The 20,153-nt window shown below is 44.8% G+C and overlaps 1 protein-coding gene across 4 annotated transcripts; it reads right to left on the reverse strand.

Moving 5' to 3' along the window:
- Positions 1–241: 241 nt before the first annotated feature.
- On the reverse strand, positions 242–19,949 carry LOC147894081 (putative protein ABIL1). Of its 4 annotated transcripts, none has more exons than XM_087385165.1 (9): positions 19,346–19,949; positions 19,179–19,261; positions 18,946–19,096; positions 18,747–18,846; positions 18,556–18,648; positions 18,342–18,435; positions 18,137–18,177; positions 17,867–17,970; positions 242–847 (listed from the first exon to the last, which is right to left on the reverse strand). In XM_087385165.1, exons 1-9 carry the CDS (start codon positions 19,445–19,447, stop codon positions 689–691), a joined length of 927 nt encoding a protein of 308 aa, XP_087241291.1. In that variant the 5' UTR covers positions 19,448–19,949; the 3' UTR covers positions 242–688. The 4 variants fall into 4 exon arrangements, with proteins under 4 accessions (XP_087241291.1, XP_087241289.1, XP_087241292.1 ...); XM_087385163.1 differs by having other exon boundaries at positions 244–847; positions 18,556–18,669; positions 19,346–19,948; XM_087385166.1 differs by having other exon boundaries at positions 245–847; positions 18,342–18,396; positions 18,571–18,669; positions 19,346–19,948.
- Positions 19,950–20,153: the final 204 nt, after the last annotated feature.

Raw genomic sequence — 20,153 nt, forward strand, 5'->3', positions numbered from 1 at the left:
ATTTACAAAGGCCACTTTTTGTGTTTTCTTAAATGAAAACAAACACCCATTTTTCAAAAGGCATACTGGACCTTAAAAGTTTCAGTTTGAGAATGCAATTAATAGTCTGCTAAACTCACCAAAACAAGACTTGCGCACTGTCTCTAACAAAAGAAACAATCAAATTGCATTTTTAACCAAGGCATCTCTCTTAATAGGTAGACTTCTTATTTGTAATTTCAGTTCTGTTCTTACACACAATAATGCACTCGTACACAAGGTCATTATCATTCCAACATCCTGCGTCTGTATTGATTCATGCTAATTTTCGTCAATTAACGTGGCCTGAACAGTAGCCATGAATCAATGATAAGCCTTTTTGTTTTCACAATGCAGTCTGTAGTTACAAAGCACAAAATTAAAACATGAGCTGAAAATTTCCGGTGTTAGATATGCAAGCAGGGCCCAAGCAGCACACATTTCAGTGAAACCAGACAGTTTGATGATACAAGTGCCAAGTCGGAAAGATCCAGGTTCTTATACAATCCTTTTAAATAATATTGGCAACCACAGAGACATATAACTATATGCCTGGTCCATGTCAAATAGCCACTGGGTACAGTTTCAAAAGACAAAACATTTTGACCACACCCAGCAGCAGTCACGAGTGAGAAAACCTACCAATACAAACACCTATGAAGTATCAATACTAAGTATGTCCCCTTGCCTTTCCACTTCGCTGCCTTCCAAGCAGTGATGAAAGAAGACTCTTGCTTCGACTTGTTAAAGGGGGCCGATGTACATCAATGTGTTTCTCATTAAAGGACAAGTGTGATGATAAAGGCTTTGAAGAATCAAATGAAGAAGTCTGCAAGTAAACAAAAAGAAACAGATCAACTCAAACTAGCTATCCAACGCAATAAGTAGATCAAAAAGTCCAAAATGTTCTACATGAACATACACATAAGCAATGGCTCAATTCTTTCAGTTACCAGGCTTCCTACGACCACTCTGAATGACTGAAAGGAGTTCACAAATAGATTACAGGACAAGGACTAATCTTGGAGTTCCAATCCAGAAAAGTGTGCAGGAGAGCCTCTTTCTATTGAACTATAATCTTAATATAAACTGGGTTAGGTTGGTTAATATACTAAACCTCAATTTAGTTAACCTGTGCATGACCCATTTTAGTTAACCCGTGCATGACCTCTCTACCATTACAATTTCACCAAATAATAAGGAAAATTCTCATCTGAGGGCTGACCCATGGTCGGCTCAGGTCGCGTAGGGGGGGGCAGCTAACCAACTAACTCATCACTATATTATACTATATAGTATGTACTACGCATGTAAGTTTTGTGTGTGTGTGTGTGCGCGCGCACGCGCACGTGTGTGCATATATATATGTGATTCCTCCCTGGCTAAATATCAGTTCCTTAAGGCCTGATTGTCTACATGCGCGGGATCTACATTATCCTGCCTTCTTGTCATATAATGATGTCTTCTGATGCTTGTAACTGGCTGTCCCTTTTCTTGGGACTCTTCTTTGTAGTATAATGACAACTGGATTTCACCCCCAAAAGAAAAGTGGGAGTGTGTGTGTGTGTGTGAAAAACACATTTCTAACGTTTCTTAACTTTTAGGAACCTAAGGTACTTGAACCTGATACGCTTCTTCGACCGTTTCATACCTGATGTACCTCTAACAGCCATGGGCTGACCAGACTCAGGCTCAAAATCCTAAGCTAGTAATCTCAGAATTTGCCCAAAGCTTGCACATGTGTCTTTGAAGTATTTGACCAAAATGTCGAGCCCTAAACTGGATAACTCTCAGGTTTGGTTCGTTCTAGAGGCCATGTCCACACACTATGCTTGCCAGGATATCTAAATGGCCTCAAGTCTCCACTCATGAATCTTGTTATCTCCCCTAGCACACCGAAAGGACCAAGAAGGACGCTGTTCATGTTACAGAAGAGGGCTTGCTGGCTGATTCAAAGCAAAAGATATATAGACCCAGAATCCTACTCGCTCAAGGGGTAAGAATGTAGACCTTTGTACACAAATACTTTCAAATTCAGACACAAGCACTCGAATCTGTGAGACATGAACAGCAAAACAACATAATGTACACTGCACCAAAATGGAGATCAATCTCCTACGAAAATGTCACTCCATCCATACAATGAGGCCTCTAGGGGTTTGCTCCAAAAGGTATGTGTACCCTTCACAAGGGGTACACACCTCTTCATGCACATACCTTTTGGAGCGCACACCTTTTCATGTGTGGCTCTTCATTCTGTATATAAGAGAGGCCTCATTGTATGGAGCACAACCTTTCATGCGTAACTCTTCACTCTCTATATAGGCCAGACATTTCAAGCAATACAATTATCCCTTATTCTCTGCCATCTTATAGTCTCCTTTCTGCTCCTTAGCACACTAATAATATTAGAATACTAGGATTTCTTAAGTGTCGCGATCTGTGACATATTCCTTTCCTAAAACCTTAAGACCTGTGGATGGTGGGATGGACGGATGATTCTGAAAGGGCATGCCCTTTCAACGGGACACTTCCCATGAGGCACAACCCATATACTTATGAAGAGGACACTACTATTTGGATCATTGTAATGTACCCTCTCATTAAGGTTCACACCCTTCACAAGGGGTACACACCTCTTCATAAACATAACTTTTGCAGCACACACCTTTTCACGTCTGGCTCTTCACTCTCTATATAAGACAGGGCTCATTGTAAGGATGACACACTCCAGACATTTCAAGCAAACAAGTATTCGTTACTCTCTGCTATCTTCTTGTCTCCTTTCTGCTCCTTAGCACACTAATAATATTAGAATACTAGGATTTATTACACCAACACTCAATATAAACCCAATTTTGATTTGCATTGACCCAAAGCTATTGATACATATCAGCTTAGGTACGCTCTCTAACCATTTGCCCTCTCTTCGAAGTCAACATTATTCAAGAAATTCATCCTGAGCTGTGATTTTATTGATTTTTCTTGAATTTCAGAAGCATTTCAAGAACAGTCAATATTAAAATTTAGGTGATCAATCATCGTCAACCTACCAAGCTTGAAAGCCTACCCAGTTGAAATTGCCATGGCTATGATTCCCTTGTTCAATGAAGAGCTCAAAGCCAATATGCAGATTAGAGTAAAACTTGTAAAACTATCTTCAACAAGTTTGCCACGTTTGATCAAAACTTGCAAATCTATCGCAATCATCCCAAGGTTCCCTCAAACACCACCTACAGCAAGCCCTACAAGGTCTAGTTGATACCTGACCTCATCCTTAGGCCTGGATCATCCTCAAATGAGATAGAGTCCAAAGCCAGATAGCGAAATAACATAGATCAGCATGAAACATAAAGGGAGAACTAGTTGACTCACCTCCCAGCCATAGGTTCAATACACTGAACCACCCACAAGCCTGAAATCTCAACAATCCTGAGCCAAGCAGCACCCTGCGGTAAGAACCTATGTCCCATACCACAAGCCCTTACCCACGAGGTTGATGTAGTAAGGAATACCTACTCTAAAGCCAACCTGCCTGGAGACAATGCATCCAAAACATATAACATGGGGAAGCATGTCTCCCTAGGAGAGCCTTTTTAGGCGCAAGGCCTTTACTATCTGTCTCACTCACTCAATGATGCAGACCGCACACTACAAGATAGAGTATAGACAGCGTATACAAGAGAGAATGTGAGAGAGAACTCAGATGCATTCCTCCACCAAGTAGTGGGCAAGGCACAAGCTCAAGATGAGCACAAAGGACCAACAAAGGGCTGGATATCTGAAGCCTGAGATCACTCCTACTCTTCCTGCTCCATGCTGCCTTCTGTAGGCTTCAGTAGTTGCTGTGGCTGACACCAAAATGAAGGAGTAGGTGGGGCTTTATATAGCCCTTGATCCAGGCCTACAAACCAACCAGCAAGGTGGCCGACCCCCTGCCTAATTCCTTCGAATGTGCAGCCTGTGGGCCCACCAGCAGGTCAGCTCCTGGCCTGCCTCTTGTGCCCTATAAAAGGGAGCCCTTTGGGATGCTGCTTTGCTGTGCACATGCAGCCTCCTAGACCTGCTTTCGAGGGGCTTCCATACAGCCCTCCACACAGCCTTAGATCCACCCCAATCCCCCTATGACCCAATGCCCCTTTGTCCACACAAATCGGAGTCTCACAGGTGGGTGCATTGATGTCTAACACCCCCTCTCAATGACACAACTGTGGGCCGTCCCCATGCATCGAATGAGGTGCTCCATTTGCTCCCGTGGGAGAGCCTTGGTGAAGACGTCGGAAAGGTTGTCAACGGTCGGACAATACATCAACTCCAAGACGTCGTCAATGAAGAGCTCTCGTACGAAGTGGTAATGAACTTCGATGTGCTTCATCCGTGCATGGAATACTAGGTTCTCCACAATTGCTATGCGACTCCGATTGTCGCACATGACCACCATCGCCGCCTCCTGAATCACATCCATAAAGTATCCACCTGAGCCACAACGTCACGCATGCTGCAGTGCACGCAACTGGTACTCCACCTCTATAGAAGAAAGGGCAATTGAGGGTTGTTTCTTGCTCAGCCAAGACATGGCCCCTGATGCAAGCACAAAACAATACCCTGAAGTCGAACGCCTGATGTCGTTGTCACCTACCCAATCTGAGTCACAGAATCCATCGAATTCAATCCCTGTGGTGTATGTAATCCCGTATGTGCAAGTACCTTCGGATACCTCAGCTCCCATAGACCTGCCTTTCAGGGATTCTCCCTAGGTTTCGCAAAGAGCTGACACAACAACCCAACGGCAAAGGAGATGTCCGGCCTAGTGTTGGTTAGATAAAGCAGACTGCCTACCAACCATCAATACCAGCTGGCATCTACTAGATCTGAAGAGTCATGAATGCCCAATTTCTGCCTAACCTCCATTGGTGTCACAAGATCCTTGCAATCCTCCATCTCGAACCGCTTCAGTATCTCCCAACAGTATTTCTCCTACGAGATGAAGATGATGTCCTTGTTCTGCCTGAACTCGATCCCAAGAGAGAAGTGGAGAGATCCGGAGTCCCTCGAACTCCTCCATAGCAGCTTCTTGACCTGACAGATCTTCCTAGTACGGACACTGGTAAGGATCAGATCGTCCACGTATAGGATCAAAACCAGCCTTTGAACCCCCTCTGAAAAAGAGAGAGAGGTTCACATCCAATGGGCTTTGATTCAACCCAAGCTTTGAGAAGAATACATCGATACACTGGTGCCCTGTTTCAGTCCATACAACACCTTTAGCCTGTGTACCTTTGAAGCAGACCGTAGAACCTGAAAACCAGGTGGTTGATCAACATATACATCCTCCTCCATGGTTCCGTTCAAGAATGTTGACTTCACGTCCATCTGGAATATGGGCCATCCATGATGGGCAGCCAAAGTGACCACCGTCCACATAGTGACCATCCGGGCTGTGGGTGCAAAAGTCTCGTCAAAGTCCAGTCCCTCTGACAAAGCGTAGCCTTTTACCACCAATCTTGCTTTATATTTGTCCAAGCTCCCATTAGACTTGGACTTTAGCTAGTACACCCACTTGGTACCTGATTCCATGCTTCCTACATAAAATGTAAAACGCTTTGGAGGTGAACTCCGTCCCTCCATCAGTGCGGAATGCTTTGACATCCTTCCTTGTTTCCTTCTCTACCTTGGCCTTCCAATCTTTGAATTTCTCAAATGCATGAGACTTCTTGGCCAGGCAATATATCCAAGTCATCCACAAATAGAAGAGTATACCTAGACCCTGCAAATGAGTTGGTTGACATTGGTCGGCAAATGTCGGAGTGGACCAGCTCCAATGGTCATTAGCCCTCGATGTAGCCACCTGTGGGAATCGCTCCCGGTGTTGCTTGCCTTCAAGCAAGCCCTGGAGGACTTTCTCTGTGCTTGGATAGGTGGAAATCCCTCCACCACCTTGGGCTTTTGCATTTCTATAAGAAAACCATAATTGACATGACCAAACCTTTCATGCCACATTTTCAAGGGCCCATGGTTCCCATGGACAACTAAAACATGTAACCGATATAAGCCGTCCTCCTCAACACCTTGGGCGACCAAATGTCTATCTTCCTTTGAAGCGACGGTGACTTCCCATTCTCAAAAAATACTAACATCTTATGCTATCCATCTGACTCACAGAGAGCAGATCCTTGCACAGATTTGGAACAAACAACACACAGGACATTACCTTCTCTTCTCCCGCTGTGGTGATGAATGCAATACCACCAATCCCCTTCACAGGGCATGTCGAGCTATCTCCCACGATCACCTTCAAGTCAAGATGGGTCCCCTCCATGGTCTTGAACCAATCCTTGTTGGACATGTGTTTTGAGGCACCGTCCACATACCAGGCCTCCTTATGATCACTCGTTGCATGAACCGAACAGTGCACTATGCACAAGAAAAGCTCTCCAATAGTGACATTGGCTGCGTCTATCTTAGGCTCCTCCTTGCTATGGGACTACTTTTTCTTTTCATCCGCCTTCTTCCGGTAGTCTTTCACATAATGACCAAGCTTTTCACAGTAGAAACATTTTATCTTCTTTTTGTCACAGGGACGTGAAAAGTGATGTAAAGTATCTTCGTAACTCAACCTACGCTTAACCCAGGGTTAAGCATGGTTAAGTCTTGTAATGGTTTGGCCGTGAGGGACTGGCTAGAGGAAGTGCACACTTCCTAAAAGTTCCTAGGGGCAAAGTCTAGGCGCACCACTAGCTCCTAGGGGCAAGGCAAAGGCTCTAAAAGAGCCATCTAAAAGTCGGGCCCAAGGACAACCAACGTTGCCCTTGGTATGGGGATTAGGACTTTAATGAAGGAGCAAATGGCAAGGAGGTGCCATTTGTCCCTGAAACTGGCCCCTGCGTAAAACCGAATTTCCCTAGCAGGCTCTGGAACACCTGAAACTGATATTCTGGCTCCTCTGGAACTGATTTGGCCAGCTGCATCCAAAAGAAGGGCTCCCTCCCCCTTTTAAAGCCCTAGGCTCCAAAAAGCAGTGTTTTTTTATTGCACCACTCTTTTGGCCCCTAAAAGCAGTTTTTTAATTGCACCACTCTTTTGGCCCCCCTATTGCACACTTTGGCCCTAGGAATTTGAAGGGATACGCAGCAAATGCCACGTGTCACCCCGAGAAACACGCCGGGTGCGGGGGTCCCAAACCCCGTCCCATAGCCACGTGCAAGAAGCCTCTCTCTCCTCCCAAAAAGTCCCGAGAGGGATTAGAGAGAGGGACTGAATCAAGGCATTATATACAAGGTTCTCCAAGGGCCACAAGTGATTATAAGATGGTTATCCCCCTTTTTGTACACGTGTCAACAATGCGCTAGAGCTCTCACAAGTCCATTAATCCACCAGGCCACACAAGGGGACCATGGAGCTTTTAGGCCCATGTTCCAACAGAATTAATTGCCTAGTAACTGGGCGCACATTCACTATTTACAAGGGCCCACTAGGAATTTTAATTCCCCAAGTCCCACCCATGGCCGGACCCTCGCATCCCAGAGGCTCAAGGCAATCACGCACAAATTACGAGAGTTGCAAATCAAAAGTCCTAAAATTTCACGTCCTCGTGACAACCACTGAATTCAATGAGGGTGAATGGGTTTTATTAAGATTCAACAAAGCAAGACTCAAATCCAAAGTTGGGAATAGAGTTGTTTATGTTAAGTTTGCGCTGCGATACTATGGTCCTTTTCAAATTTCAAAGAAGATAAATGATGTATCATTCAGGTTGCATCTTCCATCACATTGGAAGATCCATAATGCTTTCCATGTCAGCTTACTTAAGCATTATCAGGGACCTACTCCATCTACTCCTACAGATGAGCCTCAACCCGAAGTTGAGGATGAAGATGAAATTGTGGTTCCTGAACAAATTCTTTATCATCAGGACAAGCGCATTCGCGGAGGCCGTGTTGAATGCAGATATCTTATTAAGTTCTTGAACTATCCCACCACAGATGCCAAATGGGTGGATCGTCATTATCTTGCTGATTATCCTCATCTTATCAGGCTATATGAGGAAGCTTTGCAATTGAGTACCCCCGCCTAGATTGCTGTCAGTTGAGGACAACTGTTTTAGCGACAGAGGGAATGTAACCATGGTTCTTTCTTCTGACCACCTAGCTGTTTTAGAGGGCTGCCAGTTAACTCATCTTACCTTATTTAGGGCTTGACTTATTCATGCTAACCCTAATGGGTAATAATTGTTTTGCTTGTGTTTCACGAATAAAGGAGAAGGCTGAAGCTGTTCATGTGGCTATCTTCACCTGGAACTTTCCAGGGACTGCCAGTGGTTGCTTTCTTGGATTAGTCTCTGTCATATGTATATTTGGGCTCCATCTTTGACAGAAGCATCTTTGTAGAAGTCTTATACTTGAGTCTTGGTCTGGAACTCTGGGATTACCAGAGTGAGTTTTGCCTAAAGATCTGTATTACCATTGTAGTGGGGCTAAGCATCATTGAAATATAAAATACAACTGGGTTTACCCACCTGGGGGGGAGCAGCCTCATTCTCACCAAGTCGGGTGTCGGTGCACTTGTCTCCATCTCTCATTTTTTGTTGATATGTGGATGAATATGGTGTGAATGCATTTTAAGTTGTGGTATTAAGAAATTCTAAGTTTATTAAGTTATTCGACTGGAAATCACACTTCTGAGTAAGCATGACTCCGACATTCTAAGACAGCAACAGCTATGACTGTCAAGGACCGCAAGACCGTACCGACCTTTTGATAGTAAAGGTCTCCCCCAAGGGTCACAGCCAGAGAGAGCATGTGGGCAGGAGAGAGGGCTACCTCTAGCACTAATCAGTTGAAAATCTGGGAGGCAAGGCAACAATGTGGAGCTATGGACCAGATGATGAGTTCGAGGTTCATTGCTTGGGGTCGCAACGACTTTGGACCAATGAGTTCGAGGTCAATGTACAGGGTTCCTGTATGTGACGAGATCACCATCAAGATATTGGATGTGGTATGTTCCAGAGTTCCTATTACTCCATTGGGAGCACAGTGCGACTGGGTTAAGAAATTCCAATTGAGGACAACTCTTTCACGGTTCGAGGTGGCACTTCTTCGAGGATCCAGGCTATCTGGAGCTCTCTCCTCCCACACTCCTACAGTGCTGGAGGGTCCATGGTGGAGTCTTCATCAGCATGCTTCTTCAGATCAATTGCACAGTTTGAGCTGCAGAAAGGGTGTTAAAGTTGTGTGCATCTCATAGTACGTGACGGCTTCTATGTGGGTGTCCCCGCCCTATTCAGGATAGGTTTGACTGAGTGTTTATGCCTATTTATGGGCTGTTTGGCAGGGCACTATGGCCCAGTTGGTAGGGCAGGAGGGCCAGGTCAGGTCAACCGACCAGCCTCGGTTGCCTGACTGACCCTGGGGTCAGCCACGTGGCAACCCCTCGCTCGAGCACTGCCAGACCTATAAATGGCCATGCCTTCCCTCATTGTCAATCATCTTCTAAAGCTTGTTCTGTGCCTCTGTTTACGGTTTTCCCCTGCTGTATATACAGTAAGCATTCTCTCTCTCTCTCTCTCTCTCTCTCTCTCTCTCTCCCCCCCCTCTGCTGTATCCTTCTGCACTCACATTTGTCACAGGCCACTCAGCATCGGGACAAGCACTATTGCAATCAGCAGTTGCCTGCATACTTGGAGCATACTTGGAGCAATATTTTGTAACCTTCAGCCCGCTTGCTTGGTGCCCGCTTGCTTGGTGGAGCTTGATAAATCTATTTGCTGTGTATTTCCAGATTTAGTTTTGCTTTTGTGCACATTTCTTGAGAGATTGGTGACTGTTGTGAGATCCTTAAAGCCATGTTCCGCTGTGAGGTCTCGCATTTAGTATGCTGCTCCTATTTTCTGACCATCTGTGGCATTGGTATGATCCATGTTTTCTAATAAAGTCTCGGTCTTTTTTGAGTCCTGGACATTGTAAGAAATCCTAGATTTACTATATTTAGAAATGTGCTAAGGAACAGAAAAGAGACTGAGATAGCAGAGAACAAGGAATAACTGTATTGCTTGAATATCTGTAGGGTGGATGTGATTGTCATCCATACAATTTGGGCCTCTCTTATATAGAGAGTGAAGAGTCACACATGAAAAGGTGTGTACTCCAAAGGGTATGTGCATGAAGAGGTGTGTACCCCTTGTGAAGGGTGTGACCCTTGATGAGAGGGTACATTACAATAGGAATGTCTCTTCATTAGAATGTCTCTTGTGAAGGGTTATGCCTCATTAGGAAGTGTCCCGTCGAAAAGGCAAGTGTCCTGTTGAAAGGTCATACCCTTCCACAAGTGTCCATTCATTAAACCATCCATAAGTCTAGAAAGAGAAAGGAATACGTCACAAATCGTGACATCCCCTCCCACTCAAAAGAAGACCCTGGTGGAGATAATGAACTGATGTAGAAAATATCACTGTAAATTCTGAAAATACTGCTATAAAAGATCAGGGTACTGCTGTAAGTCTTCATCAGATCGCCAAGTAGCGTCGGAGTCGTCCAGATCTCGCCAAAGAACAAGGAATTCCGTGATAATTCGATGTCGAGTCTCTCGCTGTCGATGGTCCAGAATACGCTCAGAAATAAGGAGAACATAATCGTCTTCGATTTCTGGGACATAATCACCTGCAGGAGGAACTACTTCATCGCCTGGAATGTACGTCTTTAGCCAAGAAATATGAAATGTTGGATGGATTTTACCCCATGATGGTGGTAATTCCAATTTATAACTTAAAGGTGAATTTTTCTTGACGATCCGGAAAGGTCCATAGTATCTTGGTCGCAACTTAGGAAACACAGACTTAACCGTCTTATAGCGATGTAGGGCTACAAATAATAGCACCATGTCACCAGTGTTAAATTCCAGGTGACGTCTATGTTTGTTGGCAGACCGTTGATACCGCTCTTGCGCTTTTCGCATATGATCCCTGACTTGCAGTAGAATGTCTTGCATTTCTTGAACCAGTTGATCAGCTAGGGCCACGCGATGTTGAAGTACAAAATTTGTTGGTACAATCGGAGTGTGTCCATAAGCTGCTTGGAATGGAGTCATGCTGATGGCACTATGGAAAGAGTTATTATAAGCAAACTCAAGGAGTGGTAGATACTCTTCCCAGGCTGCAAGGCGTGACTGAACATAATGTCGAAGCATTTCTTCCAGAACTTGGTTGACTCTTTCAGTCTGGCCATCTGATTCTGGGTGGTAAGCTGAACTGAACAGTAGAGTTGTACCCAAAGATTCGAACAGTGAAATCCAAAAGTGACTGGTAAACTTAGGATCTCTGTCGGATATGATATTCTTGGGTAATCCATGGTGTCGGAAGATGTGTTGTATGAAAAGTTTGGCTATGTCCGGGGCCTGTGCACTGCTTTTGCAAGCAACAAAGTGTGCCAATTTGGACAAGCGATCAACAATTACCATAATCTGAGTGTTACCTTGGGAAGATCGTGGTAGTGTTGTAATGAAATCCATGGAAATACTTTCCCACCTTTCAGTTGGAACTGGAAGAGGCTGAAGAAGTCCTGTTGGAAGTCGTCGACTTGCTTTCATTTGTTGACAAGATAAACAAGATGTGACCATTTTGATGACATCTCTTTTCATCTGAGGCCAGTAGTATGTTGCACTGAGTGACCGATAAGTCTTATTGATGCCTGGATGGGCAGCATAAGGAACTACATGATGCACTTTTAACAAAAGACGTCGAACATCCTTGTCATGTGGTACACAGACGCGATCTTAATAATACAAAAGGTCGTCCGTATAAGAATAGGATGAGAAAATCTTCTGTTCGGAAGTCGAAGGTTGATCTTTTAAAAGAACCTGTACCGCTGTGCCGAAGTCTTTATCATTGAAATACTTTCCTTTGAATGAATTCGGAACATCCACAGATAATGTAGAGATTACCATGGCTGATGCTAGAGGTAACCTGCTGAGAGCATCTGCAACTACATTGCGTAGTCCTGGTATGTACTCAATGGTCATGTGAAAGTTGGCCAAAAACTCAACCCAGCGTGCTTGTCGAGCGTTCATGACTGACTGAGTAAAGATGTACTTTAAAGAGTGATGGTCTGTTTTGACCACAGAGTCGGCACCCATGAGATAATGTTTCCAAGAGCGATAAGCATGTACAACAGCAAGAAACTCCTTATCATAAACCGGATATCGGGTTTGGATATCAAAATGTTTATGGCTGTCAAAAGCAATAACTCTGTCTTCTTGCATCAAGACTGCTCATGTAGCGATGTCGGAAGCATCGGTCATGACCTCAAATGGAAGATTTGGGTCAGCAATAGCCATAACTGGTGTGGTAGTGAGTGCTTGCTTGAGTTGTTGGAAACTATACTCTGTTTCGGGAAGCCACTGAAAAATTGCTGTGCTTTTCAATAATTCGGACATAGGAGTTGCGATTTCGGAAAACTGATAGACCTTTGTATGGTAGAAGTTTGCCAATTCGAGAAAAGAGCGGACATCATGAACATTCTTAGGAGTAGGTCAGTTTCGGATTACCTCGACCTTCTTGGGATCCACAGAGATACCTTGAGCTGAAATAACATGTCCCAAATATTCAAGTTGGGTCTTGAAGAACTCACTCTTCTCAATGTTGATGTAGAGAGAATTTGCGCGGAGAACTTCAAAAACTTGGTGAAGATGTTGTTTGTGCTCATGTAGGGATCTGCTGAAAACGAGGATGTCATCGAGGTAAACGATGACGAACTTATCAAGGAAAGGCCTGAAGATGCGTTCATTAATGTCATGAATGTGACCGGGGCATTGTTTAACCCAAAAGGCATGACCAAACATTCATAGTGTCCATACTTTGTTCGAAAAGCTGTCTTGTATTCATCGCCTTCTCGTATACAAATTTGATGATACCTGAACGAAGATCAATCTTGGAGAAGTGTGTTGCATGTAGAAGTTGATCGAAAAGGTCATCAATGCGAGGCAATGGATACTTGTTTTTGATAGTGAGCTTGTTGAGGACTCGGTAGTCGATGCAGAGGCGCATAGACTTATTCTTTTTTTCCACAAGTAATACAGGAGATCCGAAAGGACTGCGACTGGGCCGAATGTGACCTTTGTCGAGTAACTCGGTGACCTGTCTTTGGATTTCTTCATTTTGAGTATAAGAAACCCGATAAGGAGCTGCCGGGAATAAGTTCGATGGGGTGATCCACTGGTCGTCGAGGTGATAACTGCTTTGGCAATTCCTGTGGAAAAAGATCCAGGTAGGGCTGGAAAAAAGGTTGGTTGAGGTATTCAGGAGGATCCTTTGTTGGTGTCTCCTCTACTACCGTAACCAACAGAAGTGAAGTCTTTGCTTGGCGTTTACGAACCCACTTCTTTACTTGTAGGGCAGAGGCAACTGGGGTTGAAGGGGAGTCCCTAGAACCAGTTAGCTCAATAAGTTTTCCCTGGTGGACAAACTGGATAGTATGGCTGCGAAAACTGATTGATGGATCATAGTCGTAGAGCCATTGTTGTCCGAGTATGACATCGTACCGAGAAAGAGGCATAATGTCGAAGTTTAACTTGTCCGTATAATGTTGGATGCGAAAAGACAAGTTTTTGATCCTGGTGTTGCACAAGAAAGTTGTTCCATTTGCGAGTTCAATCTGATAGTCCATGAGGCTAGGACTGGTGGTCAACCGAAGTTTATCGACCACAGAACTGGCTAGGAAATTATGAGAACAGCCACTGTCGATGAGGATGGTGACAGTTGTTCCACGAATCGATCCTTGAACACAAAGTACTTGAGTGGCCAGGGAAGGTTCAGGGTTGCTGGCAAGGCTCAAGTGGATGGTATTCGCCATTCGAACAGCTTTGCCTTTCTTGTCTTGTGCTGAGGTAGCATCTTCTTTTTAGGAAGTGCTAGGTTCCATATTAGAATTTTGCTTTGGTCGCTTGGGACAATCGAACCATCTATGGTCGCCTGTACAGATGTTACAAAGTCCTTTTGAGCTGGAGTTGTTCTTCTTGTCAGTGGCCGCACCTTTATGTTGGGGATGTCGGTAATAACTTTGTGAAGAAGAAGAAACACGATCCTTGGGGGAGTGCTGCTGTTGGAATCCAGCAAATGATTTCTGAGGCTTCTGGGGATCTTGAGACTGTTGCTGATCTTGATTACCGAAGTTTTTTCGAAACCTGGTGTTATCTTGAGGGCGAGCACCTTTGGCCATAGGAGAGTTCTGTGTGCGTTTAGCACTCTGCTTCCCTGTGTTTTGGAAATCTGTAATGCGCTCTGCGTAAGCAATAGCGCCATCTGTGGTGGTGATGTTTGCTTTAAGAACATCAATGCGTAACGAGGGATTTAGGCCTGAGATGAAAGCATGAAGGCGATCATCCTCAGTTAAACCATCAATCTCCAGCACCAATGTGGTGAACTGAGAGATATAAGAAGACAGGGAACCCGTTTGCTCCAACTGTCGGAGTTTTGAACGTGCTTGGAAGTCCGCATTGGCAGGTACAAACTGCTCACGGAGCACGTGTTCAAAACGTTCCCATGTTAACACACTTTTTCCCTCCTTTAAGCGTCGTTGCCACCATAGAAATGCTGTATCCTTTAAGAGGGAGGCTGCCAAGGCGATCTTTTTGCCTTCCGTGAGGTCAACAGTGTCAAAATACATGCGCATTTTAGCGAGCCATTGGTCAACTGTTCGGCGATTACGTTGACCAGTGTAGGCTTCCGGAAGTTTGACGTCAAGTCGTTTAGTTTTGGAAGCTTGAAGTAATCGGTAGAGAGCACGTAGTTCAGTGTTTTCTACCTCTGGTAGGAAAGAGTCCGCATCGTCGTCGGGTTGCGTCACGTCGTCCTCTGTATGTGCTGGACTTCGAGAATCTTGGAGTTGTTGAACTTTTTGAACCAGGTCGGAGATGTTGTCCTGAAGCTAAGATATTTGAAGTTGCAATAGAGATTCACTTTGGACGTTGCCTTTAGGGATCTTTTTGAGACTTGATTCTTTAATCTCTGGAGAGGCTTCACGCGAGCGGTGCGACATGTCAGAAATCCCTGTGAGAAAAGCGCGAACTTGCGCTCTAGTTTGTACCATTCCTGAAAGAAGATTCGGGCTGCTCCCTGAGGTTGCTCATATTGGAGGGGGCAGGCGAGGCAGGATGGAACCACCCGTGGAAATCTGATAAGGGAGGTCCTGTCTGAGGTAACACTGGAGATTCTGAAAAAGGTGTTACTGCTCGTGATAAGACAGGGGTAGGTAGCAGAGTCCACGGATCTGAAAAAGGGTAAGGAGCTGCTGTCGGAAAAGGAGGATATCCAAGAGAGGGACTGCCTTCAGAATGTAAATACTGACGTGGAGAAGGTACAACCTGTAGAGGAGGATATCTGGGAGCTGAAGGAGGTGGAGAGTACCCTGGGGATGCCGAAGGTGAAGGGTAAAACTCTCTCCAAAAATGAACAACAAACTCTTGAGGAATATCATGTTCCGGATATCTTCGTGTCTCGTGGAACACAACCTGTACTGTGCTGAGGAAATAATGTAACTGAGGTGCCTCACGCAGAAGGTAGAGGATGTGATCCAAGTCACTTGGAGGGCACGTGACACAGAAGACCCCAGATGCAAAGGCTCCAAAATGGGCTGGCTGTGCAATTTGAACACGATATTGTGTAGTAGCAGGTGCCTGAGGTGTCCTTGAATGGCCGGGTGAATTACCAGGGGTTTCCATGCTTTAATGTGGATTCTTTCATTTGCTGTAATTTGTTAAAGAGAATCCGTAAAAAGCAGATTGGAAAGACTCCACCTGGCAATACTTTAATATGCCAAGTGATTGCGTAGAAGAAGGCTGCGAATCGTTGTCCGGAGGTCCATGTTGCAGTGTTTTGCGAGGAGTGCTCGAGGCTTGTCTGGTCCGGGCTGTCAACGGGCTGTCTTCATCGCGAGAATAGTTGCAACTGGTGCTGAAATGGCAGGGTGAAAATGGCGAAACAAGGAGAGGGCAACAGGCTGTCAGGAAAAAGGCAGGTATCCAGGGCTGCAGTGGCAAGGCCAGGGCTGCAAATAGCGAGGGGGGCTGTCAGCTAAAAATGGCAAGGTAAGGGCTGGCAGTAACCAGGGATTGGCAGCGCAGGGAATGGCGAACCAGGAAACTGACAGCGCAGGCTGTACGGCTGTACGGCAGGCTTGCGCAGGCTGTACGGCAGGGCAGCGAAAAGTCGTACAGGTTGTATGGAATCACTGCGCAGGAAGGTACGGAAAGAGGGCGCAGGGCTGTACGGTTTGCTGCACAGGCTGTACGGCTGGCGCAGAAGGTACGGAAGTCCGTACAGTTTTTTTTGTTGAAGGAGAGGCTGCGACTTTTCGCTAGGGCTGCCTAAAGGGTTAGTTGCCCCAAAAATTTAAATGGGGGTTTAGTTAACCCTAGGTAGCTAGGGTAAACCTAGGGGTAGGGGATGGGTTTATTTTTTTTCCCTTTTTTACCCCTCTAGGTACCCTTTTGTAGGTACTTGGGGCCTAGGAGGTGTGCCTATTCGAAGGGGTGTGACCCTTGGAATAGGTGCACCTATTCATGAGGGGATGTGTCCCTATTGTTAAAAAGGGTGTGACCCTGCATGAATAGGTATGTCCCTTTGCCCACGATGGGGTATGTCCCATGAGTGAGGAGTCGAGACTCGTCACCAAAAGGTGTGTCCCATGGTGGAAAAGGTGTGTCCCTTGGTTTTGGGACAGCCCAAGCACCTGAAAGGACATGATTTTGGTCGTGTCCATTCACATCAACTTGTGATGTGAGGGAGATGGAGAGGCCAGGATGACTTTAGGCCGGGTAGGCGTTTAAAAATTTTACGCTCATCCTCTCCATCTCTTCCGGATGTCCTTCTAGCGGCAAAAATGTATCAGATCAGCGCTAGAAGGTGGGAGGCATTTCCTACAGGCAGGAGCGAATTTTTGCTCTGATACCACTGTAAGAAATCCTAGATTTACTATATTTAGAAATGTGCTAAGGAACAGAAAAGAGACTGAGATAGCAGAGAACAAGGAATAACTGTATTGCTTGAATATCTGTACAATTTGGGCCTCTCTTATATAGAGAGTGAAGAGTCACACATGAAAAGGTGTGTACTCCAAAGGGTATGTGCATGAAGAGGTGTGTACTCCTTGTGAAGGGTGTGACCCTTGATGAGAGGGTACATTACAATAGGAATGTCTCTTCATTAGAATGTCTCTTGTGAAGGGTTATGCCTCATTAGGAAGTGTCCCGTCGAAAAGGCAAGTGTCCCGCTGAAAGGTCATACCCTTCCACAAGTGTCCATTCATTAAACCATCCATAAGTCTAGAAAGAGAAAGGAATATGTCACAGATCGTGACAAACATCAACTATAGGAGCCCACTCAGCTGTCCATAAGTCCGTTTTTTGTCTTACTTAGTGAAGAGCCTATGGGTATCGCTCAAAGTTAGAGCTACTTAAATGTTCTCCTCCCCCCACCGCGCCCACCCTCCCTTAAATAGGGTTATATATTCAGAAAGAAGAACGTGATTGCTTCATAACATTTTTCCTTTGAAAATGGTAGATATATCATAAGACTAGAATATCTATACCTTTGAGTAAGGATGAAAAGAAACAACCTTCAAATATAGAGCTTATTAAGACAAATAAACTGCCCTGATTATCAAATACTCAAAAAGTCGCTTAATCCCGTGTTTAAGCTGAACAATGGGAAGAATAACCACTCCACTCAATTGCAATCCACAATGATACATGTTTGCAGCAAGAAGCCAAATGAATGGACAAAGAAGATCTACAAAGGACAGTTAAAAAAGCTAAAATCTTTAAACCAAAGATTTCATGCAAGAGAAATACATAAAACTACCTGGCCATGTCCACGAGGCTGGCCTTTTGATGCAGGTGACAAGATTGTTGTTCGACTAGATGAACCCCCCAGACGTTCAGTTGAGTGAGCCGGCACATCATGATCTGCCATGCAACCATACAAATTTGTAAACGGTTGAGGATAAAATCACTTCCTATAAAAAAAGGTCTGCCACTAATGGAAAATTACAAAGTGTTTAGGACCTGAAATGAATTTCAACATGAATAAATTATCTGGGGACCATAACATTATTTGGTGTGGAAGAGCTACCTGAAAGGGAATCCCCAGATGCCGTGCCAGATTGTGCCGATCTGTATCCATTATTTGCACAGTAAGACTCAATGTCTGTGCAGGAATTGAATGAACTTTTCTGAAACCCAAAGCCCCAAGCATCTAGCTTCCACCCTTTATCCCACACGTTTCTTCCACCCTTTGCACCCCCATTTCCTATCTTCTAGTTGCGACAGATCCTGACCTGCTTTTGCCCTGTTGAACGATAGGAGTCCCCTTTGCTGCTGTAAAGGGATCAGCTGCGAAATGCGATGACAAGGTTCTCCCAGTATCAGCAACTGCAAAAGGTTACCAAAATAGGCACCCTAATAAAACCATGTGAGCAGACTACCCGTTTCTGCCTCCTTTTCAAAATTTACTCCCTAACTGAATTCTCTCCTTCACATCGAACATCTCACGAGTTAGGTTCATACCAGGGTGAGGCGTCTCAGATTCAAGTTCTTGTAGCAACTCAGTCCTCTTTTCTCGCTTGTTTACCTGACGCTGATCATCTTTACAATCGGGCATGTCATCTGTTTCAGCACACAGAAAGGTTTAAAGAATCTGTCATTAGTGCTGGGGTTAGAATGCCCATTGAAAGAGCCCTCACCTGGCAGAATGTAATGCTTGTGATATCTCCGGTTTACTTTATTTTGCCGCTGCCGGTCGAGACCTTCAATATATGTATGCTCTTGGCATGTGCGTATCCTCTGTAAACAAGACGCTAATTGTATAAAATATCCATACCTCAGGGTGCTAAGGGCCCAACTCAAGGAGAGCTAAATATTGCGATCGAATCTTAAGCATACCTGTGCAAGGCCAGCTACTCGGATTTCTGCTGAAGATATCTCGCTTGTTTGGTCAGATAACACTTCATTCAGCTTATATGCAACGGTACCCAGATGATCTACTGCATTTACAAGAGCCTTGATGGTGTAATCTTTCAAGTTGTCCAGAACCCTGCATTGACATTTCCAAGTATAAAGGCCTTCTTTGAAGACGCAAAACCAAAATAACTTGTCAGTGTGAGGGTAGTGCATACACTTGCTTTTGGTCGTTGAAAAGATATGATGATTCGCAATATTCCGCTGCGGAATACAGCTGAGGCCGTAAATTTTTCAACTCCTGCATCAACATTTCAGACAATTCATTCACGGTATGCAGCATGCGACTGTTAGCTTAACATGCGATACGAGCAAAAACCGAAACCTGAAGAGCCATGAAGAAATGGCGGCTGCCCTGCATGGAGGCTTCATCGTATGTCATGGGTGGGTCGGGGCTGGTGGGAGATGGGGATGAGAAGCGGTGCATTGTGCCGAATGGCAAACCCCACAAACGTCGAATTGCTGCTGTTGATCCGCTCTCTAATCTTTTTCGACCTGAGATCGTAAAGAGCTTCAAGGTCACCTACAAGTCGGACGTCGGCGCCCTATCTGTATCTTCGACTCCGTCATCGGCTAAACAACACCGGAAGATGCTTCCCGCTCAATGATGCAACAGGACCAGGCTTATCAAATTCCGGAAATGGCAACAGCACCAGGCATATGAAATCCCCTTCGAGTCACAACAACAAGGCCCTTCGGACCTTTTTAAGCTACTGTTATCTGAAAGGCTTGGTATATTGGCATACCTTTTGAGTCTTGATGTTGTGTAGCATACTGTCAAGCGTTTCAGGCTTCGAATTTGCTAGGGGCCTCCTTCCATGTCTCTCTCTCTCTCTCTCTCAACACATATGGATCCTTTCCTTGAAGAATAGTAAGATGTGCATATGATTGTTGCTCACTTATAGGTCTCTTGTGATGGATTCTCCAGTTTTTCCCATGACATAACAATAAAGTAGAGCCCATATTTAAAAATCATGCAAGCAAGACTTTGACCTTATGTCCACAATTCTAATCATTAAAGCCCTCTTTGATTTCATAAAGAAAAGCTCTTGTCTCTATCGAGAGCATACCCACTCATAATATATTGAGATTGAAACTACATGTGATGTTTGTCCTAATGTTTGTTCAAGTCT

This window comes from Dipteris shenzhenensis, chromosome 14 (genome assembly GCF_047967505.1).
Source record: "Dipteris shenzhenensis isolate YYH24624 ecotype China chromosome 14, Dip_SZ_1.0, whole genome shotgun sequence".
Lineage (NCBI taxonomy): Eukaryota > Viridiplantae > Streptophyta > Polypodiopsida > Gleicheniales > Dipteridaceae > Dipteris > Dipteris shenzhenensis.